The sequence below is a fragment of the Anopheles gambiae genome, chromosome 3 (genome assembly GCF_943734735.2).
Source record: "Anopheles gambiae chromosome 3, idAnoGambNW_F1_1, whole genome shotgun sequence".
NCBI lineage: Eukaryota > Metazoa > Arthropoda > Insecta > Diptera > Culicidae > Anopheles > Anopheles gambiae.
In genome coordinates, this window is record NC_064602.1 from 45,731,994 (window position 1) to 45,751,584 (window position 19,591).

General features: G+C 41.8%; 1 protein-coding gene and 1 long non-coding RNA gene across 2 annotated transcripts in view; one reads left to right on the top strand and one right to left on the bottom strand.

Annotated features, from left to right (window-relative positions):
- The window catches only part of LOC133394108 (uncharacterized), a 70,555-nt gene that overhangs the window by 14,754 nt on the left and 36,210 nt on the right, over positions 1–19,591 (top strand). The gene's annotated exons all lie outside the window — the stretch shown is intronic.
- LOC133393653 (uncharacterized) lies at positions 8,670–13,277 on the bottom strand. Its single transcript, XM_061659459.1, has 2 exons — positions 11,551–13,277; positions 8,670–8,785 (listed from the first exon to the last, which is right to left on the bottom strand). Exons 1-2 carry the CDS (start codon positions 12,878–12,880, stop codon positions 8,739–8,741), a joined length of 1,377 nt encoding a protein of 458 aa, XP_061515443.1. The 5' UTR covers positions 12,881–13,277; the 3' UTR covers positions 8,670–8,738.

The window sequence follows — 19,591 nt, forward strand, 5'->3', positions numbered from 1 at the left end:
TTTAATGCTTTCCATCATATTGCCACCACCGTCGCGGGGTCTTGCTTTGCAACCGCCTGGCAGCATGGGGTTGATAGTGTTTTGTAAGAAAATGCCAAAGCTACCGATCGTTGCCCTGTCTGCAAAGGAAATCTAATCCACTCCCCCGTACCTTTGCCATACGTGAAAGTGCATAATAAGCTTTTCCTTGACACCAATGCTCCTCCCATGTCTCATTTCCTTCCTCCTTCTTTCGCAATCCTCAACCTCAGCGCTGGAGGTCAATGTTTATGCAGGAAACGGTGCAGGATTACTATTACCTTTATTATTACACGTATCGCGTGCGTTCGAACCGTGGGCAAGGATGTGAGGCGGGAAGCGGCTGTTATGCATGCACCCGATTGATCCCTGTAAACAGAGGTTCATTTTTCAGACAGATACTACTGGCTCGATGCACCTGCTGCCGATGCACCGGGGCTGATGCAGCAAATGCATCCATCGCTTCGTTGCTTTATGACGAGTAATTTACTTTCTAAACACCAATAGGGTACGGTGCATTTGTTTTCGTCGTTGCATCATAATCCCTCGGTCGTACCTCGTGCTCCCAGACGCATGCCTACGACGCTCATAAACGATAGAAATCGATACGTTTTTTGATAGAAATCTAAATGAACTGCATACATTGGATGCATTTGCTTTGCGCCATGCCGACACCAAACCCTTCCCCATGCATGTCTCTTTTGGATGGTGGCCCACTGCAATGATGTGTGCTAAATTCGTTCGTTTAATATTATGTTGCTTCTAGCAAGGATTTTCGGCCTCTTTCTACCACGAAAACACACTACCGTTGCCTAGGGTGAATCGTAAGACAGGAGGAAGGAAAAAAAGAATTCACCTTCCTGCACTGAAGAAGAAGTATTGCATAAATTGACGTTATTTATGTCAGTCATTTTTATTCCACCGCATCACTGCTGTTGCCCGTGTGCTGAGCGGCCAAATATACTCTAAACTGTTTAGTTGGGTGCAGTTTTAGTGCATATTATTCGACGGGACAACAGGATACATACATTCTCGTTACTTTTTTTTCGAAGGGTGTTAGGCTAGTTTCGCCCAAACCATTACCGAGCATTGAGGTGTATTGTGGTTTTAGCAAATGATTGGTTTGTAGTGTAGTAGCTTACAATGTTTTGAACACCTCCGAATAAGCTTCTGAGGTGATGAAACCAGTATCGTTTGCGAGGTTGTGAGGAGACATTAAATTGAACAATAGGGCGATGTTTCTAATAAAAAAGTTACATCTTTACAAGAAAAGTTCAAACTATTCTCACTGTTTTGTTACTAGCTAATAGCAAACAAGCTAAACATTATTTCTGGTTGTTAGGCCAATCTGCTTTTTGAAGCACATATCACCATCGACGTAAAGATTTGTTAAATAAATTATCACAATCACTAGATGTTTAATGTGGTTAACTAAATTTCATGCAAGTTTATCTACGATTATAAACACATTTATCCAATTATCATTCAAATAAACACGTTCTAACTTTAGTGCTTCACCAAGTATGGTTATTAGGTTGAAATTACTAATTAAAATTAAAGAGGAACCGACAAATACATTTTTTCAGATGCACTTTCCAATGTTAATTTGACGTTAATTGAATCGTTTTAAAAACAATAGTGTTTCAAATCCGGTCCGGTTAGCCGGTCTCGTAGTACAGTCGTCAACTCGTACGACTTAACAACATGCCCGTCATGGGTTCAATCCCCAAATAGACCGCGCTGCCATACGTAGGACTGACTATCCTGCTATGGGGGGGAATCAATTAGTCACTGAAAGCCAAGCCCCACAAGAGGTAAAGGCAGGCCTTGACCGACATCGGTTTTTGAGCCAAAGAAGAAGAAGAAGAAGTGTTTCAAATCGATGACAACTGTCGAAAACCAACTCGTGAGCGTTGAATTTAACAGCATCATTAATGCTGTTAGACTGAAATTACATTACATATTACATATACAAATTAAACGCAGAAATAATAGAATTTTTTTGTTTCATCATCAGCGAATTCATCAACATATGAATTTTCGAAATCAAATTTTTAAAACTTAATTAATAATTGTTTGCTGAAATATAAGGAAAATTGTCCATATTTCATCCAAAGATGCAATTCTTAGTGGTTCTGAACGCTAGTCTTTTATAATTTTTTAGTTTGTTCGCTACGCTTCGAAATTTTCCATCTAAGTACATGACATAACTTCTTATGGTAACAAATGTAAGTATATACCTTTTGTACATGATACGCGTCAATTCATAGTTGTGCCTTCGAGCTACAGCATGGATCTTTGTTCATACACTATTAACGATGAAATTGAATCACAAATGTTTTAGTTGCTTCTATGCTATGATGCATAGTGAATAATTAACACAGATTGGTATCGTTTCATTGGATTGTGTTATTCTTCTTATTGTATTACTGCTCATACATACAGCATTATCGTCACAAAAAACTTCCTCTCCTGTGACTGAGGCTAAAAGCATCGTTTCAGAAAAGGACACACGTGCGCACAACAGTGCCTCGCGTAAATCCAATTAAAAATTATTTATGGATTATGAGGTATCATAAAAATAGGTCATAAAACCGGCTGTACTCTTCCCCCTTTTCCGTTTTTGCCAGCGTATGTTTTGCGAAAAACAATATATAAAACGTGCGGCACCCACGGGGGCCGAAAATGAGACGAAAGAAATTTCGCCCCAAAATGGCGCCCTCTGCGGAAGCGATAAAAAACAATCAAGACAGCATGCACATCGTATAAGCGCGTACTCCAATTAGGCGCAATTTTTCCGTTGATGCTAGCTTATTGCAGCTTCCTTCCTAGGGTTGATGGTTCCGGAGGGAGTCGCTCCGGTACTCGGCGGGGCAGAGTTAAGATCTTTTCCGCTGATGATGCACACTGCCACAACCCATAAATGGTATCGGGAGTAAGTTTGAACGAACGATGGAATGTGGCCAACATTTCGGTTCCGATAACGAACTTTCGTCAATTGATGGTACATACGATACACGGCACGGCAGAGGAACCCAGTGTAGCCCTGCTGTAGTTATAGGATTGACGTTCTACTTGTTCTCTTAGCATTTGGGCAGTATGCTCTCTATGCTCTTTCGCTGTTGTAATCATGCCATAATCATGCCGATAAAATGGACTGGAAAAGGTTCATACGTATCATTTTCATTTGAAAAGATGTAATGAGATTTTTTTCTTTGCGTTGTCGAGAGGGAGACAACGGAACTACTTCGTTATGCTGGACTTGATGCTACGCTTTTCCCGCATTTTAAACCGATCGAAAAAATGAATAAAAAACACACACGAAAATCCTGTTATTTCATAAATGCTTTTGATACAAGATTATGTACTGCTGATGTGTTGCTGTACGAGTTTGAATGCATTTTTTTTGCTACCAAAATCCGTTTGAATCGTTGAGTTTGAATGCTGAACAACAGTGGAAAAACGAGAAGGCGAACGCACACGGTCGGGTGAACCTGAATGAAGAATATGATGATTTGAATATGATGAGCATTTGACGAACTGTGCTTTTGTTGTTGTTGCTTCCCGACAAAATATGTGGGTGGATGAATCAGTTGTATAAATGTGCTACAGATGTATTTTTGTGTTTTTATTTTAAACTCTTATTTAAAGTTACTGCACTCTCATGTCATGTTTTATGATAGAGTGCACGTTTGACGAGTGTGTAATTGATGTATAGGTAATCCATTAACGGCCTGTTGCAAAAAAAAAACACATTGATGTTGAATAGCAGGTTGAAAGGTAATCAATACTAAAATGATTAATTTTACAATGGGATGTGATTTTTTGCCGTTCGTTTAACACTTAGAAAAATTAATCACTGTGTTAACATTACTAAAACTTTGGACATAAAAAATTGCAAAAGAAAAATAGAAACAAAGTTCTCTTTGTAGAACTTCCATAACATAATTGTTTAAGTGTAGAAATACTTGGGAGCATTTAATACAAAAAAAAACTGTGTACTAATGATAAATTTTCCTACAACTCATCGATTAAAGTATACCAAAAATACATCATGAAGATACCGTACCAGCAGCATGGTACCAATTGCTTCAGGGCATATTGCATTACAATGTCGGGCGCAGCCAAACAATTCGGCCCTAATTTTGCGCATTCTAATCAACGGGTTTCATCCCAAAATTTGATTACCCTTTATATATTTATGAGCCATGTGGCTTGAGCCCCGTTCTGCGCTTAACGTAAAAACGAACGAAACATGTTTCTTCTGATGAGGGGAAAAAGAAGCTGGCGAATCTATACTTTCATCGATTCCGCCACCAACAAACGAATCGAGACGGATTTTTATTTAAGAAAATAAGTTACAACCGTTGTGCTTTGGATATGTTTTTGTGTATCTACAAAACCTGTCTTCTGCCCGAGAGGTAGGATTAGCAACGAACGGGATGTTGGTGTATTGATTAAATGATTTCAGCGAGTGTAAGAGATTGCATTTAGCTTCCTTTTTTCTTGATATGAGATTGCCTTCCTTTTCATATATCTTCCGTTACACGTAGGATTGATACCAATGGGGGTGAGCTATTGAAAGGGAAATAAAACGTCAGATACATTATAGTTTCGCAAGGAAATAGTTCGTATTGATTGTAAACTAATGGTCCAGTATGTTGTCATTAAACACATTTGTTACGTTTGCGACTACTTTTCCATGACAAACGTGTCAAACTTGTAAATTCGCGAAGTGCGCGATCACCTTAAACTAGAAACCGGGTACGCTGCATGTAATAGCGGAATAAATATACGAAACAAACACTAACATGGGACAGTCACGCGTACGTACACTTATGTACTAATTATCCTTGGAAAGGATGCACTAACTCCACAAAAACTGTATGGGCTTCTGGGGGTATAAAAGGGATAGAGCTTAAATAAACGAAGAATAAGTTAAAATATCAAATAACCAAAAGTATCACAGCCATATACAGAAGTTTTGATGAACTTGTTAAGTGCTGCAAGATGTACAGCATCATGTGCTGCACTTTAGTTTCTAGTTCCGAAACGATATTGATGAAAAAACAAAAATTAGCTTTATAAACTTTTTTTTCAGTTATATCATACATAAGATCATATTTCACAAAAGTTGTTTGTTTTTCTTTCCATTTTAGGTAAATGATGTTTGCATAACGATCTTCATAATCAATAACAGTTGTTTGTTTTCCGGAGACATGTAAGTTATTTCATCTTTTGAACAGTACAACATCTATTGTATAAGACTATCTTGCACAACATACACCAGACACACGTTTGATTGCAACGAAAAATGGGGGGGTTACCTCATTTTGAGAACGAATTGTCTTTCGAATAAGAGGTAATAATACTGGCGCCACAATCCATTTATAAGACCTTTGAGCAATACTTTCGAATTAAACGACAATTACGAGACTCAATCGAGGGTGAAAATTGTCATTTCTGCAAAGGGCGTGCCGAGTGCCACCACTATTTTGCCGGAAGTGCAACCGTTTACCGATGTCTCTCCGTTTTCTCCCAACCGCACTGTATGGCTCGGTGGTACGTGTTGGCGTAAAATTCTCTTCTCGTCTTTTCCGAAGCAAAATATACAAGTCACTTTCGCTGTCGAGACGGTTCTTTAGAGGATGTGCATCATAAATTCGATGACTTTGTAGATCTTGAGACGTATAGGCCACAAAAAAAACTCACTGCGGAGCTCAACGCGGAGTAAGAAACAATAGCATTGCAGAATTAAGGGACCAAATTGAGATGAAGAAAGTTCTGAAATAGAGGGTACTGTTCGTGCAGTAATCGTCCGGAACCTTATCAAAAAACCGTTCTACCGAAAATCTCTTACCAAGAGTAAGGCTTTGTTTACATTTCATCCATCACTGAGTCATGGCAAAGAGGGATAATGAGGTCATCTGGTCGAAGTCACTGGATGGGACGTAGGGAGTAATCTAACCGACTTTGTGTGCAGACAATGGTTTTAATTGTTGTTGATATTGCAAAAGCTGCAGCGTAATGCTTGTACTAAGCCCTGTTGCTCCAACGTGAATCACTGTCTTGACGCGGCTACTGTCTGCTATTGTTTGATATACGAATATGGCAAATCTGTATGGTACACCGTTTGAAAGACGAAGCTGAAGTCAGACGCCAGACAATGAGGCATCTTATCGATGGATTAAATCCGCGATTGTTGCATGTTCCATTGCCAGGTTTCCAGATTATGCTATGAAAGGAAAATGTTATGAAAGCGTATTTCCTACGGGAAATAATGGAATGTTGTCTTTCTGTTGCGGGAGCCAATAATCCATTTCAGACGTTGGGATGATGCTTACAACGGAGGAAGGATGTTAAGTCGGTGTACTTTCTTATTTTTCCACGGTGTAGTGATAATTCTCATGTGTGGAACATATTAGTTTTTGTTAAACTTTTGCTGCAATAATAAAATGAAACGTTTCATATTTTTTAATTAAAATACGAAAGCAATAGTTGGAGCACAACCGAAACCGATGAAAATATTCTATTTCACTAGTTTTCATTTAATATTATGGAACAAAGGACCAACAGAAAGTCCTGGGGTTTCCTTCGCAATGAATCTTCCCTTGCGTTTTCCCAACCATTAACCGACCCAAAAGCAGCACATGTGCGGGCGTATGCAAAGTAGATTTGCTTTCCTCCTCTTCCTCTGCCTCCCTGCATGGACATTTCGAATGGAGGGCCGATGTCCTTTCTTCTCTTTTCGCTGCTTAAACTCGTTAGCTGGACTGAATTGTAAGATGAGAAAACGAGCACCAACAGTGAGCCGAATAAAACTACAAGAAAAACCTTCACCTCTCTATGCCGGAAGCGAGAAGGTGGCAGAGTAGTCCAAAAAAAAAACGACTAGCGCAACCACACATAAAATGAGCTAAAGGACGACACACACTCCGAGTACCGAGAGTGTAACGACACTTCGAGAAGCGAACCGATTTCCAATCGAAAAAAAATGCACCCACACACATGTACCTCACACATACAGCAAGGACGTGTTGGCGCGAGAGGAAAGATCTAGGGTCGTCCTTATTACCTCCTCACGATGTGGGATCTGCCCCCTGGTTGCCATCATCCTCTGCCAGCATCACGGAACGAACGACTTTCTATCGACTGGCTCACCCCCTCTTGGCTGTGCCACTCCACGTCCCGATTATCGATGGATCTTTATGTATTTTCATTAAAATACAATATATGCTAACATGGCGTGCACTCGATTCCGCTCGTCCTCGTTCGATTCGTTGTTTCAGTTCAACGCGCACGAATGCTCGGTTTTGCAGCTGAATGAAACACCAGAGATAAAAAAATCGAACAAGAACTGGGGGTTGGATTGCAAGAGAACAACACATAGGGGTTGTAGTTAAAGGAATTGTGTCGCTTGTTTTAATGTTTGCTTTTCAGTTTTTGTTTCAATAATCATAAAAATATGTTGCATTTGTTTTTTTAATATTTAATTTGCCCTTTGCTTTGCTTCTACATTGATATTATTAAGTTTTTTTTTTTTATATTTAAAGTCTGTCACCAAATAAAGTATTTGAAATAGTTCACATTGTATAAAAAAGAATTAAACATTAATCGATTTTATTGTTGTTAAATGGGTTCATTTCGATTTCGTTGATTTGATTAAAGAGGGAAAATGAAAAATATAGTATTATTTTTTCAAAACTTTTAAAATTTCCTTTCCTATGCAATAGAGAACAAAACACATTAAACCACCCAACGAATAAGTGATGTGGAAGGATGCCATCTTGGGTTTTCTCCACTCCTCCCGCCTTCACTTCCACCAGAGACGTCATTCGGCTTCCGAAAGAAGCCTGCTTAGTTTCCTTGGCATTTCATTTTCATTCGCTTGCACCCTTGCCTCCTTGACTACCCTACCCCCTACGGGGTACCCCCGGACTGCTGTTCTTGTCGGGTTTTCATTCTTTCTTCATTTGCGTATATTTGGCCTTCTTACGTGTCCTTTCATTTCCATCAGGACCGCTCGAGAACCGTTTCCGATCGAATCCCCAAATTTCTTCGCGGACTACGATGGTACCTTTTGTGATATTTGTGGGGCTTTGCTAAAACGACGTTGTACTTATTAAAAACAAAACAGTAATATATAATTTATTAATCCTAAGCCCTTTTTGTGTGTGACCGTCCCGCTCGGCCGCCTTAATCCAAGAGAGCACGATCGTCCTTTCGATCGTGCTGAGTGGCCTCTCGGCTCGCTGAGTGACCAGCCAGTCGGAGCCGGACTGTTTGCGCAGGTTGGCTCACTTATCGCATTTCGCCCTAAACGCCTCCATAACATCTCCCTCTCTTAAAATAGACGGTACACATCGAACCGACTGGGCAATCTTCTATTGCGAGAAGAGCGTCGTGGTTCCTGTACCTGATACAGCCTTCTGGGACGTGCAGTTGTTGTTTTTCCAAATGTTTGTGTGGACGTAGCAGGAGGAAGCACCGGTACCGTTTGGTGGTCGCTGATGCTTGAAGGTAACGGTAAGTCTGCTGGTGGTGACGGTGCAGGTGCAGGTGGACTTTGTACGCGATCCAAATTCCAAGCTTCAAGCAAAACATCTAGAGGTAAGCGAGGCTGAACTACTGTTGAAGATTCTTCTTGCGTTCGCCGACGTAGCTGATGAATATGCCGTCGAATGATCTTTCCATCAGCCGTCCTGACCACGTACATGACTCTACCTTGTCGCTTCAGAACCGTACCGGTTATCCATCTCCATCCATTCTGGGAATAATGTTTAGCATAAACGTTTTGATTAGGGCAAAATTCTCTTTCTTCTACAGTAGGGCTTATCTGTGGTGGGTTTTGTAATGGTGTTAATAAATCCAGCGGTATTCTTGGGCGTCTACTCAACATGATCTCCGCGGGAGACTTTGATCCTTCCAGACAAGCGTTTGGGGTAGACCTGTAAGTTTGTAAGAATATGTCCAAACTCTCCCGAACCGTGTAACCATCAACTTCGATTTTCCTCATAGCTCGCTTAAAAGTGTCCACAAATCGCTCTGCCTGGCCGTTTGATTGTGGATGGTAAGGCGCCGTTCTAACGTGTATAATACCGCTTTTCTTACAAAATCGTTCAAATTCAATACTGCAGAATTGTGTCCCATTATCAGACACTAGCGTCATCGGCATACCAAAACGTGCGAAAATACTACGAAGAATAGCAATTGTAGCCGCTGATGACGTGTTGCTAGTTTGAACTATTTCAGGCCATTTTGAAAAAGAATCCACTAATATAAGATACCACTCTCCCTTTAAAGGACCAGCATAATCGATATGAAGGCGTTGCCAAGGAGCTGAAGATTTTGGCCAGCTGGTTTTATCGGTGCTTGGAGGTGATTTGGCGGCTGCCTGGCAGGCATGACACGAATTAACCCATTCAGTAATATCACGATCCATAGATGGCCAGTACATGTAGCTTCTAGCTAAGGCCTTCATCCTTTGAATCCCCGGATGACCATGATGGATCTGACTCAGGCATTGTTTCTGTAGCAGTTTGGGGATCACTACCCTCTCTCCAAATAGGATACAGTTGTTTACTGCTGACAAGGACTCTCTTCTATCATGGTAACGTGCAAGCTCTGATCCATACGATACGTTTGTTGGCCAGCCTTTTTTTATATGTGTGTAAACCTGTCGTAGTACGGGATCGCTCTGGGTTTTTATCTCAACGTCTCTGAACGTGAGGGGGAACGAACTAATCGCATTGATAACTACTGCCTCCAAGTCTTCTTCTAGGCTAGCGCTCGCGATCACATATTCTGGCTCTGGCTTTGCATGATTTTGTATAAGACGAGACAGGACATCCGCATTTCCAAACTTGTCTGATTGTATGTATTCCATTTCAAAATCATAAAGCTGTAGCGTCAGCGCGAATCTTTGAAGACGATTTGCTGTATAGATCGGAATCCCCTTTTTTGAACCAAATATTCTAAGCAGCGGTCTATGATCTGTTTGTAAAATAAAGTGTCTCCCAAACAGCATTTTATGAAATTTGGTTACAGCGTATACTATGGCCAATCCCTCTCTATCGATTTGGCTGTAACCTGTTTCTGCTTTGGTTAGCGCTCTAGATGCGTGCTGTATTACTTTAACGGATCCATCAGAGAAAACATGGCTAATGGTTGCTCCGACCCCTATAGAAGAGGCGTCTGCAGAAACAACAATTTTGGCTCGGGGATCGTAATGTGTGAGAAGCAAATTTGATGATAAAATTTCTTTAAACTTTTTAAAAGCTTTTTCACAATCAAGGGTCCACTCGAATCTTCCGTCCTTTTTTAAGAGCATGTCTAAAGGATACCTTAACTCGCGCATGTTGGGCACAAACTTGCCATAGTAATTAATGGCACCTAAGAATGATCTTACGCCACTTAAATCGGTTGGTGCTGGTAAGTTGAGAATTGCCGCTATCTTTTCTGGATTTGGTTTAATTCCTTGATGATCAATTATGTGGCCTAGGTATGGAATTTGGTTCATTTTAAAAGAACATTTCTCGGCGCGTATTGTAAACCCGTAGCTTTCGATCCGTTGCAATAGTTTGTATAGATTAGCATCATGTTCAACCTCAGTTTTACCCCCTACTATCACATCATCCATATAACCACACACTCCATTCAATCCAGCTAGCATGGTATCAATAATTTGCTGGAATGCGGCTGGTGCAATCTTTATACCTGGTGGTAATCGGTTGTATGTGTACAAACCACGGTGTGTATTTATTACCAAAAACGATCTGTATTTTTCTTCTACTTCCACCTGAAGAAATGCATCCGATAGATCGATTGTGCTAAAATATTTGCAACCGGCAAGTTTGGCAAAAATGTCTTCGGGTAATGGTAAAGGGTATTCATGCGTCCGTAATGCTGAATTTAGGCCGGTGGAGTAGTCTCCACATATTCTTATAGTTCCATTTGCCTTTCTAACAACCACTATTGGAGCCGCCCATTCCGAATAGTCTACCGGCGTAATAACTCCAAGTTGCTCTAATCTGTCTAGTTCCTTATTCACAGCTTCTTGCATAGCATAAGCGACTGGGCGCTTTGGACAAAAGGTTGGTTGGGTGTTCTCTTTTACTTGCACTTTTATACGTGCCTTGGTGCATAAGCCTGATCCCCTAAAAACACTGGGAAACTTGGTTTCTAATTGTTTTGCAATTGGTGTCGCTGTCGAAACCGTTCCACAATATGCATTCATCGGTAACGATCCGAGATCAAATGCGTCGATGATATCTGCACCCAATAATAAGAGATTTACGCAAGCTACGCGGATGGTAGCTGCTTTTGTTTTCTCTCCAACCGTAACAATTCCTTCGAATTCCCCGTCTAAGTGAAGGCTAGCCCCTGAAACTGTTTTTGCTCGTATCTCGCATGCATTTAGAGGAGGTTCGCCTAAGCTTTGCCACAGAGATCTATTTATGATCGTAATATCGGACCCCGTATCGAGTTGTAACCTGGCATTTTTCCCATTTATTAGTACGTTAACGTACTTACGGTTTACCGCGACGGCACATGCATTCACCGTGACGATACGTGTCTCCACCGATGGGCTCTGACGAAATTTTCCTTTTTGGTTCGCGGTATTGCAGTGGCCTTCCCGATGTCCTATTCGTCCGCAATCTTGGCACTTGTGCGATTTATAGCCACAATATTGCACCCAATGTCTGTCGCCACAAAGCCAGCATGGTCGACTGGGATGGGTGTTCCGTGCGGGAGGACGCTGCTTATCATATCTTTGGACATTATTTCTTCTGGGGAATTGCCGGTGCTGAAAACTCGAATTTTTAGCTTTAGTATGATTGTTAAATTTTTTGTTATTGTTATGCAATGCGAGTACTTGCCGTTCATTTTCTTGAATCATTGCGCTGTCTCTTTTTAGCGCGGCAATGCGACTACATTCCTCTGACAGTTGCTGCAACGTAATCTGCTCTCGATCCTCGATTTTCGCCAACAATCTGGTTCGCACTTCGACGTCTCGTTCTTCTCTTAATCCACAAACGAATAAGAGGCACTTTAGCTGTTCCTCGTCGAGCTTGCTGAGCTCGAACTCTACGCATGATTTATTTACCCGACATGCGTAGGTAAGCAGATCCTCTTCAGGTTTCCTTGTAAGCTGCAAACACTTGTACCTTTTGCTTATCAAGGATTCCTGCACGTCGAACAGCACAGCGAGCTTCGCGATCGTCTCCTTGAATGAAAATTCACTTGAACGTAGGGGCAGGATAAACGACAAATACCGATCATGCTCGGCTGCACCTAGCTTCCTTAAAAGAAGTCGCACTTTTGCTGCATCACTTAACCGACAAGCATCCTCGTTGAACAGCTCCTCGTACCGGGAAAACCATGTTCTAAAGGTGATGCCAGCTTCAGGATCGAACCGAAATTCCATAATCGAATTGGCTAATGCTTCCGTTGCTTGCTCTGGATTGAAATTTGGCGTAAATGCGGGCTGGTTTGTTTGCTGGGACATTATTTTACTAATAAGCTGCTGTTGCTGGGTCATTTGTTGCTGCATCATTTTCAGCGTTTGTAGGAGTACGGCGTTATCCACTACAGCTGAGCCCGTTTGCGATGGCGGTTGCACAAATTGCGATGGCGCTGATACCGGCGGCGCTGATGCGGGTCCCAATTGCGATGGCGGATAGAGGTGCCCATTTGGGGACACCTGATGATGGAACGCTACTTCGTGCACGGAGGGAACGTGCGGCTGCGATGCTCCGGGTTGCTGCATCACCGCCGGGTTGAAAAATCCCGGCCGGCCTAAGGATGCACGTCGCTGCTCCTCCTCCGTCGGTAAATCCATCGTTGCATCAGCGGGGTTCATCTTGCGCTTCTTGGGACGTGGTGGCGCAATTGTGTGGGTGTATGTGTGTGAGCGGGACACGGAAGAAAACGAACAAAAAACGAATTAAAATTTGGTCAGCACTTTACAACACGAAACGATCACATTAACTTTTCTCGTCGCCACTTTTGTGATATTTGTGGGGCTTTGCTAAAACGACGTTGTACTTATTAAAAACAAAACAGTAATATATAATTTATTAATCCTAAGCCCTTTTTGTGTGTGACCGTCCCGCTCGGCCGCCTTAATCCAAGAGAGCACGATCGTCCTTTCGATCGTGCTGAGTGGCCTCTCGGCTCGCTGAGTGACCAGCCAGTCGGAGCCGGACTGTTTGCGCAGGTTGGCTCACTTATCGCATTTCGCCCTAAACGCCTCCATAACAGTACCTTAGAGGGATGATGCAAGTCACAACGAAAGGGAGAGAGAGAGAGAGAGAGAGAGAGAGAGAGAGAGAAAGAGAGAGAGAGAGAGAAAGAGTGAGCTAGTGAAAGGAAGATATGCAAACACACATATACTGCCATACATGTGTGAACCGTGTGCGAGTATGTGTGTGTGTGTGTGGGTGTGTGGGAGGATATGTAAATGGTTCGCATCATCTCACCATGCTGTATGTGTGCCCTACGTGGTATGGCGCGTGTGTATGAGGGGAAAGTTATTTGCGTTTTAAATTGCGCTTTCTTTCTCTTATCGTGAACCAGCGAGATGGCAGGACATGGTCTTACTAGCTCTCTTTCTATCACCACGTATGATTCCTTTGGGTATGGGTTCGGTTTTTTTTTTATCGTTCTGCTAGAAGGACGCGGGAGGAAATTTCACCCGACTGTTGCTGCCTCTTCTGCGTTCTCTTAATTCCTCACGTTTTGCAATGAGAGTGTTTTTTGTTCCGTTCTCCAATCGAGCACGTTTGCTCTTATCTAGCTCACCATTTGTCTGAATCCATGTGAGTGGTGATATTTTTACACGTCGATTTACAGTATAAGTTGAATGATTCTTAAATTCATCTGTTTTCTTGAACTGCCTGTCAGGGTTTGGAAATACACGCTTATTGGACGCAATTATACATTTCAATCTTCAAGTTTCGATCAAACTGCTTGTTCGAATCATTAGTAAGAGTATTTAAAGTCCAATTGGTTTCCCTTCATTAGCACAAAAAATAGTAGCTCGCCCTCGATCGGTATGCACTGTTGAATGTCTCTCCCTGCTTTCCTCATATACCAACGGTTTCAACGGATTAATGTTGGTGTCAGATGCCGAATTGGAAAAAAATAAAACATGTAAATGCCGGGTAAAATAACGAGCGAAGATTCGGCAAAGAAAAAGTATCACACCATGGAAATTGTGCGCACATACCATGCACATACAAATAAGCGCGTATGTGTGACGCGAAATCTAATATATCGTACCCTCTCGCAGATGTAAGGAAGGTTGCGAATAAATTTGCATACGTAGAGAATAAATATCGAGCAAGCGCTAGCCTCCCTCCCATACGGGTCGTCCGGTATGTACTTTTGGCGCAGGCGGTGCGACTTTCACCGCACCGGAGTAATTCCTTGCCTCGCATTGCTTCCCGTTCCCCTAGGGCCCGCTGTGTCACTCCTTGATGGGCAAGTAGATGAGTACGGAACGTGCAAAAAGAAAAAAGAAAAAAAACACTCACACACACACGCGCTGCTGCTCCCACTGTAACTGGAACAACAGTCGTACGTTATATTTATCATCTCAGCTCGCGTACAAAACACATGCGATAAGGACGAGCATACTATTGGTACGCGCCGTCTTATTTCCCTCCCGGGTGAATCTCGTTTTGTTCAATCCTCATTGCAAAATTTCCACCACTCCACCCCCCAGCAGCTTGAGCGGAAGGCAAAGAAGCTGATGGTGTAGAAAGTGAAGAATCGAAAAAAGAAATAAATAGGCAGCTTGAACAAAAAAGTAAAGAATCCTCTCAACTGGTGTGCGTTATTTCGGTCTCATTCGTACCGACACACCCTTTCTGAAGCATGTGAGGATCGCATCGGGACGATAGAATACTTATACAGACATGATTAATGTTTGTATGATAATAGTACGTGGGCAGCTGAGTATTGTGGTTCATTAATCTTTTTAAATATTACGTCAAGTCTATTGTTCTACAAAAGCAGCAACCAATGTCATGCGTGTCAAGCACAATTAAATTAAATGGAGTGAATGAAAAAAGGCCACACATTATCAATATTAAAACATAACATTAAAGACAAACTTCAACAAAACAAAACAAACAAATAAATCTGAATCCAACAGAGTACCGTCTGAATTATGGTCGATTCCATTGAATGTAATATAATTTACGGATTCCATTAGTCTGTACTAATTCCAAAATAAATTGCATCTCCATCCTCTACCACTACTAACCATCTCATGCTTCTACACACATCCCTTCACCGTCCAAACCCAGAGGCAGAGATATTAAAAACGGTCTCTCAACTCGGTTCCCAGAAGCTACAATGTGGACACGGGTTTGCTTCATACGTTCGGTCGACCCATTACCGAGCGGTATGAAATTACAATTAAGATTAACTTCCTGCTCCACTCGCCCAGCCTGAGTCGGAAAACAAAACTGTCCTTCTTGAACCGTCTGCGGGCTCGGGACAGGACGGGATAAATGATTTTTTCGTCTTTTATGCCGGCTCGTCCCTTGGAGGTTTTATATGGTTTGCTACATGTGTGTGTGTGTGTGATGATAATCTTACACAGCGCAAACAGCGCACAAAACAATGACATAAAAAACCGTAAAAAGCAACCCGCAATGAGACGGGGCATAAAAATATGTCTCTTTGCCGAAGGACAACCTAATCACAATGCTTCCTTCTGCTGCGTTCTTTTGTAGCCGGCCTGCCCTGTCCATTAGTTTCTTATCATCCCCTTAACACGAGCACATAATTCGTTTTGGCAATATCCACTAATAAACGTATCTCATGCGGCCCGTTGCGGTTTCCTCGCCACGATATGGTTCCAACAGTCTTGTTGTCTTATGTACACACAGCACACAATTTCCGCCTCATACGCTGATGCAAGTAGGTGTGCACAAAGATATAAATTTTCATATCATATTACGGGAAGGTGACTTGCAATGGACTGCGTAAACAAAAAAACTTGAAGCTCGCAAACTTCTTAACTAAAGTTAACGCTGCTATTTGCCAAATAAAATGGGAACATATACGATATTATCAAACAAAGAATGCTATTTATCTTAACATATTCAATTGTAATATTTTTGGCCTATTCCTCTGCTTAGTAATTATTTATTTATTGTATCCTTAATTTGAAGATTTGTCTGTTTAATCTTATCTAATCTAATCTATACAATCTCATTCAAATATATGTTTAATTACATCATTATCTCCAGTGTACATCATGCTAGTAATTGTTAAACAATTTTAGAAACCCCTACAATGAAAATTATAACTCGAGTAGAATTAATGAGGGCATGTATACAAAAGCCACGTTGAACTCCAGCTCTCACACACTTTTTATGATAAAGTTCAACAAGTTTAATTTTCCTATTTTCATAATTCATAAACCAACCATTAAACAAATGAAATTTGTAATATTAACAATGTTTTAAAATTGGTAATCGGGCCAGTAATTTAAATTATTATAGTTAAAGAATGTCAAATATCACTTCCCTACACGGAGCCACCAGAACCAATATAAGCATATAGTCGTTTGGTAATTCGCCTGCTGGCGATTTTTTATTAATATCTGTTTTCGGAGATGCCATCCCTTTCGCCCCGGAATACGCTGTTCGCGAACGGGTCCACATTGTGACATAAGAATTTCCATTAGAGCGCACCATGTATGAAAATTTGATTCAAACACCTCGCCCCGTCTTGATTCCCTTCAATGCACCTCGACCGTCTGCTTACGGAAAAGATGTTATTTTCTTTTGCATGAAAAATTCTAGCATCCTTTCTCGCTGAATAACACACATTCACACCCATACAGAAAAACTGTTCTCAGAATCAACCACACACACACACACACACACACACACACACACACACACACACACACATGTATGAACACATATCGTACCAGCGCCACCGTGCAATCCGATCCAAGCCATCCATCAAGCGCTGTCCGTTGTTGGGGTCGTTCGAGTCCTCTCCGGTGGCCAAAGTATACACAATTTCTTAATTGTGTTATTTCAAACAAAGAAGGCGAAAGAAAGGATAAACATTCACCCAACCGGGCTAACCGTCGTTCCTTCCTTCCGCTCGGTGCTTTCTCCAAAGTTGCCTTTTTCCTTCCCAACATGCACATACAGCATACATACAGCTAAGCTTGCATGATCCGGGGGATAGTGAAGTGGAAAACGGTGGGGATGGAAAAAATGAAAAATACTTTTTTTCCTCCTTCTTCAAACGTCTCCTCGCTTCCATTCCATTCCTTCCAGCAGTGTGGGTGAGGGCGAGAGGGCTAAAAAGTGGAAAAGCGGGGAACATTAGACTCCCAAGCGTCCCATATGTAGAAACACCACAGGCTAGCTCTCAACTTTGGCTCGCCGATCCACATGGCAACGGCAACGGAACGGCGGCGGCAGCAAATGAATGTGTTTGCGCTTTCGTAGGCGAGTAAAAAATCTGTGAGCGTCTTTGTGTATGATAAGCAGCAACAGCACTACCCAGAAACGAGCACAGCATCTTTTTGTCCCGCGCTGGTGTGAGGCACGGAAGAGTTTTCTTTTTGCCGGAAAATATGACCAAGAAAAAGGTACAAAAACTCTCATTTTTTTCTCACACACTCACACACATACGAGTATGTGATGGGCCACCTATTGAGTCTAACACCATGATTGGAACTGCGGGAGTGTTGGGAAGGGAAATGAAGCAAAAATGTTGGAAAAGTTCGTCATAAGCAGTACTGGAAAGTACGGGGAACGGAAAAACAAGCGGCTTTTCCTCTCCACATGTTTCTAATGTGTGCCTTTTTTCCTGTTCTATCCATGCCCTCTGTGCTCCACACTTATGAAAAAAAGGAAACCACTCCGACACATGCTGAACTGAGCCGTAGAAAGACGCAACGTTCGATAGTTCGAAGGACCGTCATTAGACGGTCGTGATCCTGTGGCTGTGACGGTGTGGTGGTAGCAGGGAATAAAAAATTATCATTATCATCGGCCCAAACGGGAAGCTGACAGCACGCACACAGTGCTAACATTTACCGAGGGCCATTGCACTTGTGACGGAGCATCTTTTTTTCTTTTCTATTTTTGCGTTTTTTCCTTGTTCGTTTTTATCCGCGCTGCAAGGGGTGGTTTATGATCCGATTTTTATTTTATTTTCCGATACCGATTCTTTTACTGGAGACTCTATCCAGGCGTATAGCGGACAGAAGTTTCCCTTTTTAATTACGATCCACGATTCTTCCGGCTAGGTATGGTGAATGAGCAGGGAAGTAAAAACTCCGTACGAAATAGGGATGATGAGAATTCCCAACGGATACGTTCGGGTATAGAGGGCCAAGACGACCTTACGCTTGAAGGGAGAGAAAATCAAAACCCACCCTTCGAACGGAACAGTACGAATCGAACTTGCCTAGATCAATGCTCTCTTCGATTGATGAACAAGAGAGAGGGAAAGAGGGTGAGACTGAGAGGAGGATCGAGAGAGAGAAATCGAAAGAGAGAGGAAGACAAAACGATAAATGGTACGGAATCATATTGGAAAAGCTATACCATGGCATCGGATGGATATCTAAGAGGTGCACGAGGGAGATATTCGATGGCACCGGAGCGGCTATGGTAGAAGTTATAAATTATAAATAAGCAACAGCAAGCCTCGCGCAAAGATTTTTTTATTCATTTAGTTTCATTTTCCTTTCTCTCGGACCATCTACAGGGGGTTATTGGTTTTCCATGGTTTGAATAATGTGTTTCGCGAAGGGGAAGTCGGAGTGGATTTTAATTTACCGTTGTGAAGAAAATAAAATTCTTTTTTATCATTTTTCGATGGTTTCAACGCTCAAAAGGATTTTTGTTAGATTTCGTATTATGAGCTTTACATTATGTATCACACCGTGGTAAGCACCGTAACATTCAAAGTAAGATAAGGACTATTAATTTAGCAAATTTGCATGTAGCTTGACCCTTGTGTGCTTACTGCCAAATAGTAGAAAAAATGTATACATTGCATATGACTTAAGCTACCATAAAATTTTGTACATAAATTAAACTTCTTCTCAATTCAACGACAAACAAGCAAGAAAAAACGATGGAACAAAAATCAAAACGAAAAATAAACAGTTCACAAAAATCAATAAAAACCCAAGCTCATCCGGGGGGCTGACTCTACATTCTATCATCTAATTTCTTGATTACATCGCATATTGAACGGCCACAGTCAAGGGATGCTTAGGCGTAGAATACGGTGATGAAAATTTTCGTTCCATCCCAATGACCGAACGTGTACCGTTTGCCATCGATGAGCGGGGTTTTCGTCTGTGTATATTTCCAGCGGGAGTATAAACCATACCGCTTATTCGGCTGAACGATAAAAAAATGCAAAGAAAGGCAACGAGGAAAATGAAAATTATGCGATGCCTCATAATGCTGTGTTGTCCCGTGGAGTCGGATGAAGGTGATGCTGCCGGACGCTGGTTTTTAGCTTACACACCGTCGTCCTCTCTTTCCATCATCGTTCCACCTTCGTTCGA

Excerpts from the sequence above, each read along its gene's own strand:
- LOC133393653 (XM_061659459.1), bottom strand. The coding sequence starts at position 12,880 with ATGAACCCCGCTGATGCAACGATGGATTTACCGACGGAGGAGGAGCAG. Across the intron at positions 8,786-11,550 it reads ATGTGCCGTCGCGGTAAACC|AATGGATGGAGATGGATAAC; the intron begins GTAAGTACGTTA and ends CATTATTCCCAG.